The sequence below is a fragment of the Chlorocebus sabaeus genome, chromosome 19 (assembly GCF_047675955.1).
Source record: "Chlorocebus sabaeus isolate Y175 chromosome 19, mChlSab1.0.hap1, whole genome shotgun sequence".
NCBI classification, from domain to species: domain Eukaryota; kingdom Metazoa; phylum Chordata; class Mammalia; order Primates; family Cercopithecidae; genus Chlorocebus; species Chlorocebus sabaeus.
Genome location: NC_132922.1, coordinates 32,958,954 through 32,981,930, shown reverse-complemented (window position 1 = coordinate 32,981,930; position 22,977 = coordinate 32,958,954). Strand labels below are relative to the sequence as shown.

At 49.1% G+C, this 22,977-nt stretch overlaps 1 protein-coding gene across 18 annotated transcripts in view; it reads right to left on the bottom strand.

Moving 5' to 3' along the window:
* Positions 1-22,977, bottom strand: part of MICAL3 (microtubule associated monooxygenase, calponin and LIM domain containing 3) — a 233,279-nt gene that overhangs the window by 85,424 nt on the left and 124,878 nt on the right. For 15 of the 18 annotated variants that reach the window (XM_073007048.1, XM_073007053.1, XM_073007049.1 and 12 more), the window contains 9 exons: positions 22,200-22,315; positions 21,255-21,381; positions 19,735-19,831; positions 17,382-17,529; positions 14,595-14,791; positions 12,872-12,984; positions 12,719-12,781; positions 11,725-11,898; positions 10,096-10,179 (listed from right to left, as the gene is read on the bottom strand). In XM_073007048.1, coding sequence (XP_072863149.1) covers positions 10,096-10,179; positions 11,725-11,898; positions 12,719-12,781; positions 12,872-12,984; positions 14,595-14,791; positions 17,382-17,529; positions 19,735-19,831; positions 21,255-21,381; positions 22,200-22,315 — 1,119 coding nt within the window. The remainder of the gene's footprint in view (positions 1-10,095; positions 10,180-11,724; positions 11,899-12,718; positions 12,782-12,871; positions 12,985-14,594; positions 14,792-17,381; positions 17,530-19,734; positions 19,832-21,254; positions 21,382-22,199; positions 22,316-22,977) is intronic. The other 3 variants (XM_073007064.1, XM_073007057.1, XM_073007063.1) reach the window with 1 other exon arrangement.

Sequence of the window (22,977 nt, the reverse complement as noted above, 5' to 3'; positions counted from 1 at the left end):
GAGAAAAAACCCAACCAACTCAAGCCTCTTTCTGGCAACACTGAAGAAACCACAGGAGAAACTTCCAGGTCTCCATCGTGAGCCGCCCTGCTCACAGCTAAGCTGAGTGCCCAGGCAGCCCTGCCGTGACCTGTCCCGAGAGGAAGTCCTCTAGAGACTCCCACACCCAGGTCACCCTTCCATGTGGAGATGGCCACGCCACCACGTGGGTGGCGCTCCTCTCATGAACTTCATGGAGGAAGGGGGCTCCCTGCCCCCGGGGGTAACCTGACCCTAATTCTGACTCAGAAATTCACCACAAGCCATTATCCTGGGGATGCCAACAGCCCCCTTAGGGCATGGCCTGAACGGACAGACGCATAAGGCCTCGTGTGAGGAATCATCACAGAAGCACCGGGCAGGGGGAAGCAGGCGCTCGGGGGACTCACAGATGCACACATGAGGAAGCCGTTCTTGTGGTTCAGCTCAAGGCTCAGCTGAGCTGAAGAAGCAATTATAGTTTTTAATTCAAAAATAAGATTCCCAAGGATTGGTGCCATTTGCCCATTAACTCCACAGATTATACCTATTAGTGGCCAAGACAAACACGTGACTCTTAGATCTAAACCTACTTTAGGCACACTAAGGAAGCTTAGGCTTGGGACCGACAGACACCAGGCAGAGCTGAGCAGGTAACTTAATAGCTGACACTGAGGGAACAGAAAATGGCATTTCTCTCATTCTGCAGCAGACACAGGGGAGGGGAGTGTGGGCCAGATGCCAAGTATGAGGCCAGGACACCAAGCCAGCCCTGGGCCCTCACTGCTCAGCCAGGACCCTTCTCTCCTGAACTAAACCATCAACCTCAGCAGTGACAGTCTGGGGCTGCCCACGCAAAGGCATCTGCCACATTCAGTTCTCAGCAAGTCGGCAACACTGACGAGCATCCCTGCAAGAGAGGTGAAGGCTCAAGTTCTACTTGTTTCTGGCATGAAAAGTGATGGTTTCCTTCTCATCCCTCTTTTTTTTTTTTTTTTTTTTTTTGAGACGGAGTCTCGCTTTGTCGCCCAGGCTGGAGTGCAGTGGCGCAATCTCGGCTCACTGCAAGCTCCGCCTCCCGGGTTCACGCCCTTCTCCTGCCTCAGCCTCCCGAGTAGCTGGGACTACAGGCGCCCGCCACTGCGCCCGGCTAATTTTTTTTTTTTTTTTCTATTTTTAGTAGAGACGGGGTTTCACCATGGTCTCGATCTCCTGACCTTGTGATCCGCCCGCCTTGGCCTCCCAAAGTGCTGGGATTACAGGCGTGAGCCACCGCGCCCGGCCTCATCCCTCTTAAAAAGTAGCAGAAATGTAACAATTGCAGGATTGATCCCGCTGCACACCACAAGTGTGCATATGCTACCATGCACGTATGCCGGGAGGTCCGGCATCAACCCAGGATGGGAAATACCAACAGGAGTGGCAAAGAGATCTTCCAATCTCTCTAGAAACTCCCTACAACTGGACCAGCGCTACTTCAGGTGACAGTCGCGTTCATTCCTCAAATGATGACAACAGGCAGCCGAATACTGCATGGTCACCCCTCCACTGAGGTGATTTAGTTACACTGTGGTTCCTACTTTGTAACACGTACTATTTGGGAAGACACGTGAAGTTAAACAAGCCAGTGGCCGAAAAACGTTTATTATTATTTGATACAGTTGAAACAGCATCAAAGCCGGCTCACATCGACAGACCTGGATGTGTCAAATACAGTTGGACGAAAGCCAGCAGCCACTTTAGCTGAGGAGTGTGCCACAGCCCTCACACACCAGACCCACATACGCAGACAGCAACACATGCAGCCGGCTCCCTACAGGAGACAGGCCCAAGTGAGGAGCCCTGCAACCTCCTGGGGCACATGACACTCAGCAAAAGTGAAGTGAGTGGAGGCTGCAGAGGGCAGAGTTTTAGTGAGTCCTAGGCCATGCTACCTGTCGGAGGGAGTCGGAGGAGGGAGAGGCGGGGCGGGCAGAGGAGCGGAGACTAAGAGAAAGCTCCCACTGGTCGACAAAAAATCGACGAGGAGGTTCAGGCTCTGGCTATAAAATACAAGATGGAGAAAAACAAAATTAAAGGAAATGTTAAGTCACCCACTGACCTCTGAACATAAGATGATTGGCAGTTGTACAGCCTTTTACTCTAGACCTTTATCTAAATGCCATGTGTACTAAAAAAAAGTAGCTCCCAGAAGCATAAGTGGCCCATGCAAGGCTTCCGTTTTGCTTTTATCTGTCCTTCCCTCATGCTTGCAGCAGAGCACGCCCTGGAACGAAGTCCCGCAGCTGTGGGCCACCCAGCACAGCCTCGCCCTCCCTCTGTGTGGGTAAGGAGGGGAGGGAGCGGGGGTCTTGTTGACTCACATGCTCTGTGCTCTGCAGAGAGCAACCCCCACCCTGAGCTGGGATTTCTCCTGGGCAAAAAGATTCTCCCACCACCCCATCACTCCATTGGCCTTAGAAGTAGCAGGCAGTGGAGACAGCAAATCTAGAGTGAAGCTTGCTCCTTCTACAGGAGGGCCAGAAATGCAGCATCTCTTCCTTCCACTAGTGCTCAGAGAGGCTCTCCTTGCCAAGGAGGCAGCTGAATCCCAAGCAAAGATGAGGAGAAAAGGCTTGAGCCCAAGTCTTCTACAGATTGCACATAGCACATGTAACCAAACTGAGCAAGGGTCTTCCTTAGCTGTGGGCCCATGCAGCTAGGAACCCAGTCCCCAGAGAGTGAGGCAGTGACTGAAAGCTTTGGCAACCAGTAACTGCTGAGTTTCCCACCAGGTTCAGAATGAACTATTTACAGGTGGGAAGGACAGCATTAACTCATGGTACAAGGAAGCCCTCTGCTCCTCCAGCTCCAAGCCAGATCGGTCACACTCTCTACCTCAGTCACGTGCACTTCATATCTCCGTGGAGTGGCAACATGGAGCAGCAGTTACCTGGTACTTCAACAGCCTCTGCTTCAGACACTTCGCCAGCTCCCTGGCCCTGGGCTCAGCAACGCAGGCCCCAGAGGGAGCTGGGGAGGACGGCTGTAAGCACCACCCACCAGAAGGAAGCAAGAGGAAGACTCAGTAGCCTCCTGGGGGGCAGAGCAGTCACAGCCAAGGGGAGGAGTGGGGGGCTGGGTAGAGGTGGGCAGAGAGCAGGTGAGTACACATGCAGGGTTATGGAGGACGGCGGCAAAGTCCAAGAAAAGAACTTAAGTCCTCACAAGTATCCAGTCTGGAGCCCTGCACCAAGGAGTGCAGAAACCAGCTCAGAGGGAAAAAGAGAGAATCATCTCCGCAAACTATTGCCTCCTGAGCTCAAAACCCTACCTCTTCCCCTCTCTGCACAGCAGCCCTAAACTTCAAATTGTTTCTCACTGCCAATCTCTCCTATTCAACATGCTTCCCTCTCTTCTTTTTTTTGAGACGGAGTCAGCTCTGTCACCCAGGCTGGAGTGCAGTGGCGCCATCTCGGCTCACTGCAAGCTCTGCCTCCTGGGTTGATGCCATTCTCCTGCCTCAGCCTCCCGAGTAGCTGGGACTACAGGTGCCGCCACCACGCCTGGCTAATTTTTTTGTATTTTTATTAGAGATGGGGTTTCACCGTGTTAGCCAGGATGGTCTTGATCTCTTGACTTCGTGATCCGCCAACCTCGGCCTCCCAAAGTGCTGGGATTACAGGCGTGAGCCACCGCGCCCGGCCTTTCCCTCCCTTCTTCTTTTAGGCACTGTTTCATTAAACATTATCAGTCTCTCATTAAATATGTGATCCCCAAAATGGAGGGCACTGCCCTGCTCAATGAAAAGGGCTGTTTTCCTTTTTGAGGGGACACAGCCTGGGAAGAAGGGAGAAAGAGGCTGGGCACACAGTGCCATGGGGGAGCATCCCCAAAAAGGGTGAGCACAGTGGGGCGAGGCCATGGAAAGGCGATGGGAAAGACGCTCACCTCCAGCCCAGTCTCCTCTCCCCGACCCAGCACCAGGTTCAGGCAGCACACACACTGCCCGCTGCTAGCCTGGTGAGAGGGTGCAGGAAGATGGCACTATGATTAGCTCCTATCGGGTCCGAGGGGTAACCTAATTTACTGCTTGGCCCTAACTGCATTTCTCAAAATGGCTTTTGTGAGATTAACAACTAAAGATGACTCTTCCCAGTAGCTGCAGAGCTACAGCCACTTGGAGATCTTTACGGGTACGAACAACAAGAACAAAAGTTTCCTAAAGTAAGCCAGCTTCTTTAACTGGGCGTCTCGGCTATCCCTCACATTATACGACGGCCAGTTGCAATCAGTAACTTCCCCCTTAGTTTTCAGAAAAGACTAAAGCTTTCCACGGGTACAGCCCCATTTTGCCATCACCTACCTTTCTCCCCCTCGTTCTCACCCTACTGGAAAAATCCTCACGCTGGTAGGAGCTTTGGCTCTCTTAGGATTTCCACTTCAAGATCCGTGACTATTGAATGCCACTTGAATACTGATCTAGACCCTTTCCCTAAGAAGTCATATCTGACGGTCCAATGCCACTACTCTACCACTGGCACATATTTCAGGGGTAGAAATAGCATGGTCTTGGAAGGGGAACAGTGGGCAGAAACGGGAAGTCACTAAGGCCCTTTACCAGAACACACACACTTAGGGTCAGCATCCCATCTGAATGCCAGATGGGTGCCTGCTTTACAGCGAATGCTATTTGCACTGCTCAACACTGCTAGCAAAAAGAATTCTGGCTCTTGGCTGGGTGACAAGAGTGTGCAAAAAGCAAGGGGAGGGGGTCATCCCCCACATCCCTTCCCGCTGCCCCACCACCACAGCGTGCCCCGTCTGTTTGGCTCTCAGCATCCCATGCCACGGGTTCATGCTCTTTTACCCTCTCATGGTGGGGGCTCTGCTTGCCACGGTTGTCAGCATCAAGATCCCTGTATGTCTGTTGGCAATAAAGTAGAAACTTAAGCTCCATGCATAATGCTCTGTTTGGATCTACTAAGCAACAGTGGGAAATTCAGGGGCAGAAATTCAGAGTTCAACACATATCCCCTTCCCCTACTAACCCCATTCCCAGGTAACCATACTCCCATCCGTATCAAATCCCATGACACAAGGCCGACCTTCTGCACAGCCATTCTGCCCCCGCCGGCCTCCAGTGAGGCCAGCTACACAGATCATAACGAACTACGGTTAGTACAAAGGTGGAACAAGCATACTTCTTTCACACAGTGGCGTAAGATCAGAGGCATCAAATGGAAGGTTTAGAAGGAGAGACTGGTTAAAAGGGTGACACATTCCACAACAAGACATTTTAGGAAGGAAAGGTGGGGAGGTGGAAATTGGCTAGAATAAAGGACTAAGACAGCAGTCCAGAGGAAACTCCAGAGCGGGGAGTGGTCCCTGAACAGGAGCATCGGGCCAAAGAATAATCTACTAAAGGGAGAAGTGAATGTGTTTTTGGTGAATGGACGGGAAGGTATATGTGAAAGGGTAGAGACCTGTAGGTAGGGACATGGCCTTGCTCATCTGAGGAGCCAGGAGCTGCACTCACAGGACCAGGGAAGGCTGCTTGCATTACTCTGGCTGGCTGAGGGTTCGCCTTACAGCCGTGAGCCGGTGGAAAAACAGTCCCAAGGCCTCTGACATGGCTGCTCCTATCCAGCACCCGTGAGCATAATGTCTCTGTAGGCAGGGGGAGGCCAGAGCGTGGCCCCGGTCCCACAAGCCAGATTCCAGTTTGGCTCCGGGGCCGCTCCTGAATGCTCTGCCTGGTGTGCGAGTGCAGGGGGAGGAGTGTTTGTTGGAAGATGCTGAACGGGCAAGAGGCAGAGCTCCCAGAATCAGAAGGAACAAAACTCACGTGGAGAAGCCCTGTGGCAGCGCCCGAAGGCCTTACCCCACCTCACCGTGCACTGAGCGCTTACTATGTGACTCAGACACGTGACACGGCCTCTCCACCCTATGCTTCAGTCTCCTCCCTGGTAAAACGGAGCCAATAATAGCACCTGCCTCACAGTGTTATTGTGAGAACTGATGGAGACATGGCTTGAGAAGAATTGAGAGTGCTTCCCAGGCGACAGCGGGTGCTGAGGACGGCTAGCTCTCGTATAGATGAAGGCACCCAGCAGCTGCTCAACCTGCAACGGCTCCGTTCTGAGAGCCACGGACACAGGTGGGGCCTTTAAAATCAGTCTCGTTACTACGGTCACCCTTTAAATAGGCCACCTTAGGTGGGAAAATGTCTTTCCATAGATTCTGCTCTTGAAACTCACATTTTATTTTACAGAAACATACCATGAAGGTCAACAATGCCATCCTACAAACATGCCACAGACACATGCCCGCTGTCCTCACTGCCTGCTCTTCTCACCAGCCACGGCTGCGGCTGGCTCTGGGGCCGCTCCTGAATGCTCTGCCTGGTGTGCGAGTGCAGCGGGGAGGAGTGTTTCTTGGAAGATGCTGAATGGGCAAGAGGCAGAGCTCCCAGAATCAGAAGGAACGAAACTCACGTGGAGAAGCCCTGTGGCAGCGCCCGAAGGCCTTACCCCACCTCACTGTGCAGCGAGAGAAAAGGGCTGCCTTCAGTGGGGTTTCAGAAAAACAGGCTGCTCTTAGGGCTTCTGGGCCTCGGATGCGTGACAAACATGTTACAGCTGAACTTCTAGTTCATGGTGGGACAGTCGTGTTTCCATGATGTGGGTGGGACTGACCAGGGTCAGGTGTGAATGTAGGATCCACCATCTTGAGGGCCATAAAAGTTGCTTCCACCATAAATGGTTTCTACGCATGGCCTTTCTTCTTGACAGTTACTGCTGAGAAGAGGGAAACTGACTTGGTCTCTACACTAGCCACCTACACAGACAGGCAGGGAGACAGAGACAGGACCACGGAGCATGCAGAGAGGATCACCTGCTGGCTGCCATGCGCCCGACAGGGAGGTGGAGTAGGGGGAGGAGACAGGGTGATCACTTTTTTGGGGCAGGTCCGAGAACACTCCTTTTCCCGTTGCTTTTACACCAACAGACACAAACAGAGAGAACATGATTCAAACAGTGGCCACGTGGAGGCTGGTTCTGGGAGGACTGAAGGGCGTTGTCAGAAGCACCCCAGGGAGGCCTTTCCTTGCCCCTTCATCCTCAGAGGGCAGCCCAGTGGTCTCCCGTGGGCCCCCAGGTGGGACGTGCACCCTCTGCTGGGCACAGCCAGAGGTGATCTGTGGGACCGGGGAGAACCAGCAGCGCAGCACCTTCCAGGTGCCAGGGAACAATGGTTTTCTCAGGGAAGCCAGGGATATAAGAAATAGGCTTGGCCGGGCGCGGTGGCTCAAGCCTGTAATCCCAGCGCTTTGGGAGGCCGAGACGGGCGGATCACGAGGTCAGGAGATCAAGACCATCCTGGCTAACACGGTGAAACCCCGTCTCTAGTAAAAAATACAAAAAAATAGCCAGGCGAGGTGGCGAGCGTCTGTAGTCCCAGCTACTTGGGAGGCTGAGGCAGGAGAATGGCGTAAACCCGGGAGGCGGAGCTTGCAGTGAGCCGAGATCCGGCCACTGCACTCCAGCCTGGGCGACAGAGCGAGACTCCGTCTCAAAAAAAAAAAAGAAAAAAAAGAAATAGGCTTGCTGATGAGTAGAGAGAAAGGGCAAACAGGCCAACCGCCAAGAGGGGACACAGAGACCCCCTCTCAAGGGCTTGGTCATGTGCATCCAATACAGCAAAGCAGCAGCCTCTTCAGGGCACAGCTGTGACAGTGGCTGGCACTGCTGCCCTCCCCTCAGTCCCTGCACTCAAAGGGCTTCAGGAAACTAACAAGGAAATGCAAGAAAGGCAGGAGCATTATGTCAAAATTAAAGGTGTCTCACTAACATTCAAATGCCATATACACGTCCCTGGCTTTTCTCTCATTCTGTCCCCACGAGGCCTGGGGAAACAGCCCCGTACTCGCTCAGAGCTCCCATGACAATCTACTTCCAAACTAGGGCTGGTTGACGCACAGAGCTTGCCTTCAGGATGTGTTTCTGAGATCAAAAGGCAAAAGGATGGGGAAGGGAAGAGCCACAGCGTTTACAAAGGAAGGAAATGAAGGGAAGCCACTGGCAGGCTGAGCTGCTATTATTTTCCCTCTTCCATACGATGACCTAGGCTGAAGGTGGCCCTTCTGTCAACTCAGCTATCACTGCCCTGCCAGGCAATGCCCTCCTGCCTCTGAACCACCTCCAGAGAAGCACTATGAGTCACAATGGGGTGCTGCCAGTCAGCCCCGCTTCCTGAAGGGAGATGTGGAGGGCCAGCCATGGGAGGCATCAGATGCAGGGCCCGGGTACCACTGGGGTTCCTCTGTCCCAGGTTTCTGCAAGTATCTGACACTGCAACTCCAACTCTTTCAGGAGATAAATTTAGAAGGCCCAAATTCATGATTTAGAGCTGAGAAAGTTCTATGTGAATACTACACATTTCACACGGACATAAGAACTGTGAGTTTTGGTTCACAGTGCTACTTCCCTGCCACCTGGTAAATTCGCAGATCCCTACTGGATATCCCCTAAGCTACCAAAGAACCTAACGGGGTTCTCACCGCTAACGATTTCTCACCAATCAAGTCTCATTTATACATCTGCCCAGCTACTGTCTCCAACTGTAATCTCTGGTGCCCATCCCACAGAACCTGCGTTTGACTTCCGTGGTTCTATTCCACTGCCCATACAGCCTGCCAGTCTCCTACTCCGCCACGACCATACTGACTCAGGTGACAAGTTGCGCTGGCAGGGACTACCGACATTCTCCAGGGAGCATGCTTCCAGCGGCCCCTCAGCACCATTCCAGCCACAGCCACCCGTTCCCCCACTTGCCTGCGTTACTCCTCATCTCCCTCTCCCTCTGCTCCTCCCACCTCAGGCACCTGTTACGAATACTATAAGAGGTTTTGGAATCCAATTTAGAGTTCACTTTCCCCTTCCACAGATCCTCAACTAAACATCATCTTTCAAATCATATCTTCCACCAAGACGTCAAGGCCAAGGTTAAGAAAACAAAATGCAAGTAAATTTCCAATTAGATTTTTCAGAAGACCTCCCTCATGCACAGAGAAAGGGTGAATTTGTCTTCTGTTGTGAGTTTGGACACTGCTCCCAAAATTCCATCTCAGCCTTTTGGGCCCTGTCTTTAATGTGCTATGTTACAAAAGAACGGTTACAAAGAAACATTTTTGTCGAAATGTAAGTAACTTAAATAAAACCCAACTCACCACCCCTTAGCATCTCCTGACCATAGTCACTTTACAGCACAGGAGGCTGGGGAGACCGACTACGGAAGGCGCTGACGGCATCCAGGACCAGCTCACAGCCCTCTCAGCATCTCAGCAGACCTAAATGGTATCAGACTACAAGGCAGCCAACCCTGGCTCCACTCGAGAGCAGGGACTTGCTCATCTGTGACATGGAGGAACCACAGTCAGAGCTCCCAATTCCTCTGCTGGGTTTTCTCTTAGGAAGTGCATGCCATCACCTGCCCTATTCTGTACCACTTAGGACACGCAGTTTTCTGGGAGATCCTGCCAAGGTTTTGGTGAAAATTTCCAAAAACATTCATTTAAATGTAGAGAGAACACCAATAAAACATCCAGGGATACTTTCATCCAGGATTTAAAACAAACACAAACTCACAGTTCCAGACTATTTTCCTGGATAACATTTTCCCATTTAAAAGGCTCCACGCCCCAACTCTCAGGCTTGACATACTCAGAATTCTCTCTCCCAGGGTCACAAGTAGACACGCTAGAAAAAAGGCAGCTTGAGACCAATGGACAACAGCAAACCCAAGAGCTCGGGTACCCCTAGGTGAGCCGCCTACCACACCGCTTCAGCAAGTTTCAAACCAAATCAACAGTCTCCCTGTTAACTCTTTCTCAAATCCCCAGGAGTTACAGAAATCGTGCAATCAATCAGCCCTGCCTATTCAATGTTTTCCCAAAGCTACTACTCGAATGAGCAGAGACTTCCGGCCCTCATGAGCTAGGATTCCAGAGCACAGGCCTGAACCCTGGCTGGCTCAGGAGCGGGGTGGGAAGGCCTGGAGAGACAGCACCCATCCTGGCCCTGGCAGTTCCTTTACCTGTTTCCACTGCGGGGTGGGGGCAGGGCGAACCTGCCCGGGCAGGCAGCTGGACGGCTGGCTGGCCCCACGCTCTTGTGTTAGCTGGGGACACACAGGCCAAGTGTGGGTGGGGACAGGACATGGAGACAAAACAAAATAAAAGTACATTAAGGTGGGAGAAGAACAGAAAGAACTCACAGGGACAGCCCCACACTTGTGAACTGTGGGGAAGAGGGAGGATTCATTCTTAGAAAGTTACACTTCTAAAGCAAAGCAAACAGCCTCCCCCAAACCAAAAGCAAATGCAAAAGAACAGAAAAAGGAAAACAGAAGTTGTAATACGCATCATCTCTTTTCCAAGCTAAATGTTCTCTGAGTCGAAACCACTAATTCTGATTTGGAAAACTAATACTCCCATCCAAAATGAGGAAAGCAGCCTTCTCTTAGAGGCAACCTTCCTCTAACGGGCAGCATTCCAGCCTTCCCAAGCAAGGCAGGGGAACGTGGGGCTGCCAGAGCCTCCAGACAACCTCAACTGTTTGTCAGTGAATATCATCACCTTTTCTATGAGCCACAGCATGAAAAGACTGGTGTGCAAAGACTAGATATGGCAGGTAGTTAATTACGGCCAGACTCCAAGCAAAGCTGCTCCCACCCATCTGGTCCATAGGAAGAATGGCTGATGAGCATGGAGAAGATGAAGAGAGTGAAGGGAAATTCAGAGAAGGGGCCGCTGCCCTCCGGCTGCTCTCTCCAGTTATCATGGAGATTTATGAGACACTTGCAGTGTGAATCTCCAAAATCCCAGGCCCACCTCTTGTAAGAAGTCAGAGTGACTTTTAGACAAGCAAGGGGAGAGACAGACCCTAACAAAGACACCCCAAGCCACAAGCTGCTGCCATGTACTCTCATGCATGGTGTGTGGGAGTGCCACTTAGCACTCAATGCTCATAGTCCTAGGAAAATATCCCGGGAAACTGCTGCAACACACAAAAGAAGGTTTATCATAAGAATGTTTATCTCTGTATCTTATCATGAAAGATGAGAAATAACATGAACATCCAACACTAGAGCAACAGCTAAGAGAAGCCTGATGCCCACACATTCTAGAAGGTGCTTGTAGAGTCAGGGACAACATGGGAATGCCTAAGGTGAAATGAAAAAAGGAGAATCGACAAGTATATGTTAAGAACGACCTCATCTACAAAAACAAGAATATACTGAAAAAAAAAGACCAGAAAGAAGGGCAGGAAAATATTAATTAATAGAATCACAGGTGGCTTCATTACCTTTACTGTACTTCTCAGCATGTTCCTCAGTAAGTGTGTACTTCTCTAAATTTAAATATATCTGCAAACGTGCACAGATGTACAGGTATATGAATACAGATTTTTTTAGATCCCTCTGCTGATTCTTGTCAGGGGACAACCCAGGTCGGAATGCTGAGGACAGAGCGACCCTCAGAGCCTGAAGCAAGCAGATAAAGGGCTCTTCTCTGCTGCAGTCAGGCGAGGGAAAACCAGACGCCCGTCTTGAGCCCATGAACCCCCGGGTCTGTGACACAGCCCATCTCAATGGACAGAAAAGATCCCCTCTTCTTGTGTGGCCTGACCACATCGGTGTGGGCAAGGCACGGGTTGGGTTTACCTGTCTCCGTGTGCCGACCGACTGTGCGGGTGCATTCTCTTCAAATTTGGCCAGCAGCTGGGTTGCCATGTACTTCACTTTGTTCTGGTTCCCAACGGCAACGTCCATCCTCCTGTCTGTCAGAGTGCTCACCAGGGTCGGTCTTTCTCCTCTATGGCCCCGGGGAGCTTCCTCCTGGTCAATACCAACCCCAAAGAACCCGATGCTGTGACAGGAGGCTCCCTCCATGTCCCTCCCTCACAGAAGTGCACTCAGGACCTGGCACGGGGGCTGGTGGTCTGGCTCAGCTCTCAAAGCTCCCGTGTCCACAAGGGGACAGCAAGTCTCAAGCTAGGGCCATATAAAGAGTACTGGGACCTGGCCGGGCACGGTGTCTCAGGCCTATAATCCCAGCACTTCGGGAGGCTGAGGCGGGCGGATCACTTGAAGTCAGGAGTTTGAGACCAGCCTGGTTAGCATGGTGAAACCCCATCTCTACTAAAAATACAAAAATTAGCAGGACATGGTGGTGCACACCTGTAATCCCAGCTACTTGGGAGGCTGAGGCATGAGAATCGCTTGAACACTGGAGGTGGAGGCTGCATGAGCTGAGATTGTACCACTGCACTCCAGCCTAGGTAATAGAGCCAAACTCCGTCTCAAAATAAATAAATAAATAAATAATTTACAAAAATTAGCTGAGTGTGGTGGCACATACCTGTAATCCCAGCTACTTGGGAGGCTGAGGCAGGAGCATTGCTTGAACCCAAACCCAGGAAGCGGAGGTTGCAGTGAGCCCAGATCACGCCACTATACTCCAGCCTGGGCAACAAGCAAGACTCTGTCTCAAAAAAAAAAAAAAAAAGAAAAAAAAAAGAAAAGAAAAAGCCCAGCAGAAATTCTCATAAAGGATGAATAGGAAAAGACCTGGCAATACCAATGTGGAAATGAAGGATTTTAAACAAAAAGGGCTATTCCACATGACCATTCTAGCAATTCCCCAAGTGAATCTCACCTCCTCTGATTGACTGGTCTTTCTCCTCTTCCCAGCACCATCCAAGTCCTTTTCCTTTTTATCCTGTACCAAGGGAGGAGGGAAACTGCATTATTCTAGCCACACATACCTTGCCATTAGCTTTGCAGCCAGTCGAGAGACTCCTCCACATACCTTGGGAGAACGCTTCCGAGAGATGGTCTGGCCAAGTTTGCTTAGGAAGGAGATAGGGGATCTGGTGCTGGCTATCAGGACTGCTTTCTCCTCGGCATTTAGGTCCAAGGTGTCTGGGAACAGAAACCAGTGATGTTCAAGCACAGCCCTTGAGGGCACCGCAAAATCCCGACCAAAACTACTCTCCCTTATGGATGGTTCGCAGAGCCTCAGAAAGTTCTAAAGGTTCACCAGCTATGACAACACGTGGCCTCAGCAGGAAACTCCACGGAGGAAATGCATACTTGGGTATGGACACTGAGCCTTCTTTTTTCCATCCACATCAACAAAAATGACTCTTCTTCCCAATCTACTTCAGTTACCAAAACCTGCACTTTTGCTTTTCAGAAGTTGGAAGCTGGCTGTGATTGTTAGTTACAGCAGAGTGCTGAAGGCTCGTTTTTGTGATAAAAATTTCGGGACAGACAGAGAGGGAGGGAGAGAGAAAAGCAGAGAGGCGATGAACTCAGGGTTCCTGGTTTTAGTGTATGCAGATGCCACGCTCTGAGCTGCACACAGACAGGGGTGGCACTGAATGGGTACACCAGTGTTAGAGCTGTGGCTTTCTGTTGTAGGAATGGCATGGCTAACCAGGAAAAGCCACCGATCCCTACAAGAATACATGGGCTGGAAAGTACTGGAAGGTGGTAACACAAGTTTTTTGGATTTCACTGTTTCATTAATAACAACAGTAATTTTTAAAATAGTCATTAATTCATAGTAAATCACTAACATTTATTAAGTACTTCCACTGGCCGAACATCCTTCTTGGCACAGCACAATATAATTATACATATTATCCCCATTTTACACCCATTATCCCATTTTACAAGACAGGTTGACAGAAAGCGAGACACAGGAAAATTTAGTAACTTGCCTAAGGCCAGGAGTGGAAGCCTGGGATACTGTAAATCCAGGTCAGACCCCACAGCCAACACTCTAGCCTCATGCTACACTTACTCTAAGTGACAATTAATGACAACAGGAATATTTTTTGTAGCACTATGAGAGTCTGAGGCAGCAAGCTGAGGGCCAAGCAAAGACTTTTGGGAAGTGCTAAGAGGTGGGAGTAGAAAGAAGCCGGAGAAGGCACAGTGACAGGAGAAAGAAGGGGGACAAGTGTGGTTCAGGATCACAGATATGGAGGAGACGAGAGGATTCCAAGAAAAGGGACATCGTTCTCCGGCGGCCAACAATGCAGAAAAGCAAGTGCGTGAGAGACGGGAACTGAGAAAAGAGTTAGGAGGTGGGAATCCTCCTCACTGGGGAACAGCTGCGGTAGCGCAGTATGAGGAGAAGCCGGATTATAACCCGTTACGAAGTTTGGGCTGTGCAGAAGCAGAGGCCACAGCACAAACCACTTCTTCAAAAAGGCTGGCTCTGAGAGCACGAGCACTAGAAGGTGGTGGAGTCATGGAAAAAGACTTGGTACAGGAACGATTTCTGCGTTTTTATAAATGCAGTGAGAAAGATTTGGGAAAGAATGAGGGATTGAGAACATACTACTAGAGAAGGGAAAAATAATGAAGCAAAGCTCCAGAGATTTCCCTGACAGCTAACTGGTAAGAACACAGAGTAACTTTGTGTTTGATGGCACTGCTGCGGGACAGTCGAGAGGAAGGAAGGAACAGCCGGGCCACAGCACAGCAGCGGGGGCGGTGCAGCAGCTCCTCCCAGGCCTTACCGCTAGAGGGGAGGGAGTCCTTAAACATCTCGTAGAACTGAGTCAGGTACATCACCATGGACAGCTTATCGGGCTCTCCGACGGAGGCCATTTCTTTGCCTGTCATGATGGGAGAAATGCCCAACTCCTTCTCAGCAATGTCAAAGGCCAGTTGGTTATTCTTCTCCACATTTTGCTCATCCAAAGAATCAAAATCTCTGAGAAACAGGACAAGGAAAACGTATCAAGATAGGTTGACTGTCCTTAAACAGAAACACGGTATCCTGGAGTCATCGTCCTTTCTCTGTTTTCAGCTAAAATCCAGGGTGCTGTGCATCGTGGACACCTGAGAACAAACCTGTTTTATCTCACCTCTTGTTCTTTTTCTTTTTACTAAGGAAAAGCAAAGTAACCTCAGGAAGTGATGAAAGGTTTACCCACCAAAGAAAAAAAAAAGGGAAAAAGTCGAAAAACTACTCTCATTTTTCTGGTAACACAAATTTACCACTAACATGTGAGCTTGAGAATAGGAACTGGCTGGGCACAGTGGTTCACACCTGTGATCCCAACACTTTGGAAGGGTGAGGCAGCAGAATTGCTTGGGCCCCGGAGCTCAATTTAAATTAAAAATTTAATTCAAATTAAAAATTAGCTAGGCATGGCGGCATGTACCTATAGTCCTAGCTACGTGGGAGGCTGAGGCAGGAGAATCACTTGAGCCTGCAAGTTCAAGGTTGCAATGAGCTATGACTGTGCCACTGCCCTCTATCCCGAGAAATAGGGTAGGGGACCCTGTCTCTGAAAATAAAAATAAAAAATAATAGGAACTATCTTATCTTTAACATATCTTGATCCTTGCATATGGTCCATCCATATTAAACTAATGTGAAAACATGATACATCTCCTGTTTGAATCAGATTACCCCTACAGGCCTGGGACTGTCACCCACCATGGCCCTTAGACCCCCACGAGCTGTTAAGGTACTAAATCAGCTCTGATGAATCTTAGCCTTCTCCTGGAGGGGAAATTCCAAAATCCTCCTCAAAAAATTTTTCCATTGCTAAGTTTCCTATTTAGATTAATGGCCATTTCCTACTGGGTTTAAGCCTCTTGCTTTTCAGAAGACTGATCGCATTCTTCTTTACATGACTTCAGGCTAACCCAGCAGCCCTTATTCTGTGTTAACCTAGGACCCCACAGCATTTTCCACTTTCTCAAACTCCCCCTCACTGTAGGTTCAGCCCCTGAAACTATGACCCCACTGCTGCTGAACAGTGCCGCGCTGTCTCTGTGCTGCTTTGCCTTCCCAGAAGACAGTCCCCTAACCTTCGCCCGGTGCCCCTCCACCCCCACCTGCTAGGCTCCCTCAACCACTTCTGTCTGTTCCCTTTGGAACAGAGCTGACTCACCTGCCCATCCTCTGCCACTGACTACAATCTTTCCCAAGCTGCTCTTCCTTGCCCCACCCCCTTTCTTTGGTGGGAGTGAATAAGCCCTATTCTTACTTACTTGTTATCAACTTCTGGGTGAGCTAAGTGACAGGAGCAGCAGAGGTCACTTACCTCCATCCAAGCACACCAGAAATCCCCATTTGTAATCCACACTGCACAAGGCTATTTTTACCAGCTCTTACCTCGTCAGTTTATAACCATCATATAAATAGCAACTATATCTTGCAAGATTCTTTAAGCAATCATTAAACAAACAGAAATTGGCCTCTTAAGTGGACCTCATGATGGAAAGGACAGGAAACCAAAATAACGCAACATGCTCTGCTTCTGAATCCTTCTGTCTGGCTTCCGTGGTAACAAATGCCGATGGGGGAACCTGAGTGTGCTGGCCCCCACAGCTGACCTGGGGTCACCCCAGAGTGCTGATTCTGTAGACAGGTGAGTGGAGAATGGCCAAAGGAGATGTCTCTGGGATAGGTGGGTAGGACAACAGAATATGTCGGTAAAAAATGTAGTCTTTAACACTGAGAAAATACCAATGAACCGTCATGAATTGGTTAAGTGTTCATGATGTTTTGCTTTGTTAGTAGTGACATATTTGCCTTGAGCTGGCCAAATGTTCTAGCCAGGTTTCCCTTGCGACCCACAGAATTTGAGAGATAGCTAGGTCGGGCGCGGTGGCTCATGCCTGTAATCCCAGCACTTTGGGAGGCCGAGGTGGGTGGATCACGAGGTCAGGAGATCGAGACCATCCTGGCTAACACGGTGAAACCCCGTCTCTGCTAAAAATACAAAAAATTAGCCAGGCGTGGTGGCGGGCACCTGTAGTCCCAGCTACTCCAGAGGCTGAGGCAGGAGAATGGCGTGAACCCAGGAGGTGGAGCTTGAAGTGAGCCGAGATGGTGCCACTGCACTCCAGCTTGGGGGACAAAGCGAGACTCCGTCTCAAAAAAAAAAAAAAAAAAAAAAAAAAAAAGGTTTTGAGAGATAGCTGGCCGAAACGAAGAGTTCAATTGGGGCCAGCAAACAGAGTTTTCCTCTGTGTGAAGCTAACAGGCCCCGGTGGGTACCAAAACCAGTTTTTGACTTATCAGTGTTGTGATTTTTAAAACTCAGCTATAGGAGTGCAAAAGGCTTATTGGAAAAAAATAAAAATAAAAATCATTCGTGGGTTGAGCTATATAATACATGACATACAGAGTTTCAAATATAGTGAAATCAAAACCACTGCCTTCTAGAGAAAGTATCATACTATGAACCCCATTCTAGGAAAAAGGACAAAATGTTACTTGATAACAGAGTGGTCTGACATCCTTGGGGAATATTAAAAAAACACAAAGTTTGATCACAACTTACATCAGGTCCGGGCGGTATCTATGGATAATTGCACAAAGGGCCAAGCCACTTTTCCAAGACATGGTGAGATCTGTCACGTTTACCCCTGCATAGCCATCTGTCTGCCTCTGGCACCAACCCAGCAGTTTGCTTGAACGAGCTACAGACTCTAAAACAACAAAACACATTATTTTTGGAGGTGTGGTCACCTGGTAATGCTGACAGAGAATCCTCTTTGCAGGACACATGTCCACTTTGAAAAATTACTCAGGGTAGGGACAAAACAGTCAGCACTAGTTTCCATTCAAAGAAAACGGTGAGGAATAAGGTTATGCAAATGGTATCATGACAGTGAATTCTAAGAAAAGAAACTACTAGTTTATCCAGACTCTAAGGTCAACGGCCACCCCCCAGCACCCTGAGGGACCACAGCCTGACAGCCGCAGCTCGCTGTCCCTGCGGCACTGAGGTGGAGGAGCGCCACCTACTGTGTGGCCAGCCTGGCTTGCAGCAGCTCTGAGTTCCCAGGTAGTCGCCGGCACCTGACTGAGGAAGCCTTCCCCCTCCAAAGTAGCACTGGGAAAAGGAGACGAGAAAAGGCTCCATCCTATAGGGTGGCACATTCAACCCAAAGCACCAGGCCCTGCCCCTGCACTTCCAAGGCACTGTATAACTTGCCAAGAGAAGAAGCCCTGCAGGGCTCTGCTGACAACACCGGGGCCCCAGATCACACAGTCCCTGAATGGAGCCTGGCACCTCGTACTAGGAATACTCAACCCTGAAAAACTGAATAGGCAAACACATGTGCTGGGATGCTTTTTACAGTTCATTGAAACGTCTTCTAAAACCTGAACAGCCTCTTTAAAAATCCTATTATTAATCACATCAGAAGAGCTCTGATAGGGGCCATTCAAGAGAATCTATGAACTATTTATATCCAAGAGAGTCTGTTCCCTCACCGAGGGCAGCTGAAGTTTGTACTAAGTCATTTAGTAATTTGTGAACACAAGATAAAAACCAAGTATCATGAAAATCCTGTTTCATTTAGGTTTTTCACCATGAAAATGTATACTGCAGTAACACATAAAACCACTTTCTGGTGCCATCTCTTGGCTCAGAAATGAGCTTTTACTCAGATCTGTCTCCTGTGTGTATATCCAACCATCCAATCTGTAATAGGCAATTTCAATATTCCAGGCTCTAAAATAAAAACAGTGAATAAAGATACACTCTCTGCTTTCAAAGAGAAGACGCTCCAGTGGAGAAAAATGCAAATGTTTCCGACCGCCTGCTGGTCTCCTCACATCCACCCTGGCATCCCAATGGCACATCAAATTCACAATGTCCAAATGACTCAACCCTCTCAGCCCTCCCTCTGCCTTGCCTACACTGATGGAGCACCATCTACAAACACCCACCTCTCGCCCCACAAGGTGATCAGCTGGCCCTGCCCATCGATTTCACCTCCTTATCATTCTCTCCCACATAACCAACAATGGGAATGACCATCCACCGGAGGCCTGGCACTCATGATCACAATGTGAGGTAGACACTGCTGCCCCCACGTCACAGACAGGGAAACCAAAGTTCAGAGCTATTCAATCACCTCTTCGAGGCCACACAATTCACCAATGGCAAAGCTTGGCCTGGGACTCAGTTGCATCTGGCCCAAAGTCTGAGGTCTCCTCCACTACCTCCTCCCTTCTTCATCCTCAGCATCAGGGCCAGATCTGGGCCTTCACCACCTTCAGCCTGACCATGGCTATGTCTTTTGATCTGGTATCCCTGCCTCTGGCACTTTCCTCCTCCATCCCCTCTCACGTGTGGCTGACTAGGTGTGCTCATGTCATTCTCTTCCAAAAAAGTCTTCAGGGCCTTCAATACGTACAAAATCTGGAGTGGTCCTCACCTGTCACTGAATCCTGGCAATGTTGCAGGACCCAGCCAAAGACTTCTTCCACAAAGTCTTCCCCCAGAACCTTAGCTCTCACACTCTCTCCCTCTCTCCCCTCTGCCCAGCATCTGTATCTGGTTTCTCTCTATGCGCTCATAACACCTCATGCCAAGGCAATTCTGTGTGATGGAGACCTGTCTTGTGCATTGCAGGATGTTTAGCAACATCCCTGGCTCCTGACCACCCCCTGGCTCCTGCCCACTCGAGGCCAGGAGTACCCACTCCCAATCATGACAATCAAAAATGTCCCCACACAACTACCAAGTATTCCCTGGAGGGCAAAATCACCCCTGGTTGAGAGCCACTGTCTCAGACAGTGCTTCAGCCATGGCCTCGGACCGCACCTTGTGGCTCAGTGAATGAGTACAGACTTCTCTGAAGGGGCTGCCTGTATTTTAAAAAGCCACCGCCAGAACTCACCATTGCGAGTCAATTTGGGGGTGGTTCGGGAATTCACCAGGCTCTCCATTTCCAGGTGAATATCTTTTGTTTCGCCAGTATCATATAAATGGCGCACCTGGCAGAAATTTATAAAGTCAAACAGAAGGAAAATCAAATATCAAGCAGCAAATTCCTACCTAAGAGAAGAATGGCTGAAAGGAAAGTCTGGGATAGCAGGCTGGGCAAAGTCCAGACAGAAGCTAGGATGACGACCTTTAAATCCTTTATGAAATAAGGTGGGGTTGAACAAAAACAAATACATTTTAACTACGGGACTTTGTGCTACAAATCAGCTACACAAGGCGAGGTGCAGTGGCTCACGCCTATAATCCCTATACTTGGGGAGGCCGAGGACAGCAGACTGCTTAAGGCCAGGAGTTTGAGACCAGTCTGGGAAACACAGGGAGGCCTCGTCTCTACAAAAAACTTAAAAATTAGCTGTAGTCCCAGCTACCTGGGAGGCTGAGGTAAGAGGATCACTTGAGACCAGGAAGTCAAAGCCTCAGTGAGCCGAGATAGTGCCACCACACCCAGAGAGCCTGGGCAACAAAGCAAGACCCTGTCTTAAAAAAAAAAAAAGAAAGAGAAAAAAATGAGTTACTCGGCCATGGAGGTCCCTCAAAGAGTCTTGGTTGGACTAATGACGGATGCTGCCTCTTAAGAGAAGGCTCCCTCTAACAGTCTTGGTTGGACTAATGACGATGCCTCTAACAGGAGGCCTAAAGGTGGAAACTTCAAGTAGAAGGTGAACAGAAAATTACACCAGGGGCTGGGCACGGTGGGCAGATCACGAGGTCAGGAGTTCAAGACCAGCCTGACCAACACAGTGAAACCCTATCTCTACTAAAAATACAAAAATTAGCAGGGTGTGGTGGTGGGTGCCTGTAATCCCAGCTACTCGGGAGGCTGAGGCAGGAGAATTGCTTGAACCTAGGAAGCGGAGGCTGCAGTGAGCCAAGATCGCGCCACCTCACTCCAACCTGGGTGACAGAGCGAGAGTCCATCTCACAAAAAAAAAGAAAAAAAAAAAATTACACTAGAACAAATTCTTTCAAAGTGAACAAACTCTTTTGTCCTCAATAATCCTTTGAGTAGTCAGGGATTATTATTCCCATTTTTCAGGTAAAGAAATTGAGGCTCAGAGAATGTTAAGTCACAGGTGATTGGCAGCAACAACACAGTTGGAAGTTACCTCTCCTCACTATGGAGCAAGTGCTCTTCCCTACAATAAGAATTTGAATTAGGAAACGTGGCATGAAGGCCTGGATTCTTATCATGTTTGATTTTCTCTAAGTCATTTAACAACTCTATGCCTTAGCTCTTAATCTGTTAATGCAAAATAGTATCTACTTCTACCAATTCAGAGAGACATCTATCTGGATTACTAAAAAAGCATCCTTATATGCGTGGTATTAATAGGTGCACGCATCTCAATAGATCAGCATTCTCATCAGTCCTGCAGATGGCCCCAGATGTAAATGCTGACAAGAAGGTCTCACCTGGCTTGGCCGGAGGAAGTTGACGTTGATATTGGGATACCGAGTGACTGGGTCGATACTGTACTGGCTGAAGTTCTTACTCACATTCTCAGGGGTGGTCTGAGGCAGCAACCTATAAATACTTTCCCTGCAATAACACAGCAATATACTCTAAGTTGGGACCAGCACCACGAACATCTCCCTCTCGTTTCATGGTAGTTCTGACAGCCCAGCAAGTCACCTGACATGCCCGATCCTCATCCTTGACCAGTGTTCTTGGGCCCTACGTCAGCCCCTGCTCCCCACACCCACTTGCAGTGATCCCATGGGTAAGAGCCGAGGAGAGAGAGCAGGCACAACACCGTCAGTACCCACAGACGCTGCCTCCAACTCAAAAGGCCACACATTTACTCTTTTATTTTTTCAAGAATGCCAATATTTACTTCAATTTTAAAGATAATCAACACAAAAAAAGAATTATCACTATATTTAGTCAGAATACCTTAAATAAGAGACAAAATAAAGTAGTATCAACTTCCAATTTCATCCGGGAAATCTTATCCCTCAATTATTCTGGTCAAGGCATTAGTTCCTTATCAGAAAGCAGATCACAGGATTTTTATTGCATTTGTAAAAATCTGCTTCAACATAACCCATTTAGGGGTTTGAGAAACATTTATAAGCAGTTTGGCATTTTTCCTCTGAATTCAAAGCTACTTTTAATTTCTTCTCTGTCAGTAAGAAATTTATCTTGGAAAGGAGTAAGAGAAGACTTAGTCCAGGAGACTCATCTTTAGGTTTCTATGATTTTATGAAATTCTATCTCGCCTTTCCTCTTTTCCACATGAAAGCATCTTTAATTAAGAAAGCAGAAAGAGAAGGAAGAACTTGCACTCTGCCTGAAGAATAAACCACTCCTTCTTTCCAGTTTTCTCATGAAAGGAAACCCAGATTACTTCCCATTACCTCTCTGCCAGCACTTCCAAAGGGCTTGTTCCTAGAGACCAACTTCGGACCATCCAGGCAGAGTCCATAGCAGCTAGAAAGCCCCGAGCTATTCCTGTTCCCATTGGCCAGAAAGGCTGTAAATAAGACACAAAACAAAGAATTAAAAAATAAAACACCTTTCAAAACAGGAAAAATAAACTAGGGAACAAAGAGTTTGCTGTTGACAGTAGCGTTTGGCAACTGCTTCAGTAACAAACTGCTCTGCTTCCCCGATTGGTAGGGAGCAAGTCAAAAAAGGTGCAGAAGGCCGGGCTCGGTGGCTCAAGTCTGTAATCCCAGCACTTTGGGAGGCCGAGACGGGTGGATCACGAGGTCAGGAGATCGAGACCATCCTGGCTGACACGGTGAAACCCCGTCTCTACTAAAAAATACAAAAAACTAGCCGGGCGAGGTGGCGGGCGCCTGTAGTCCCAGCTACTCGGGAGGCTGAGGCAGGAGAATGGCGTGAACCCGGTTGGCGGAGCTTGCAGTGAGCTGAGATCTGGCCACTGCACTCCAGCCTGGGCCTCAGAGCGAGACTCCGCTCAAAAAAAAAAAAAAAAAAAAAAAGGTGCAGAATTTCCATTCATATTTAATAAGCCTGGGCTCCCAGTGGCCTGTAGCGCTCCCCTACTTCCTGGTGTGACTCCTGCAGGGGGTTTACCTGTGCTGTACAACACTGCAGACGCTCATTCCAAGACCTAGGATGCCCAGATTCACTCCTAATTATTCCTGTCCCCACCACAGAGCACTGCCA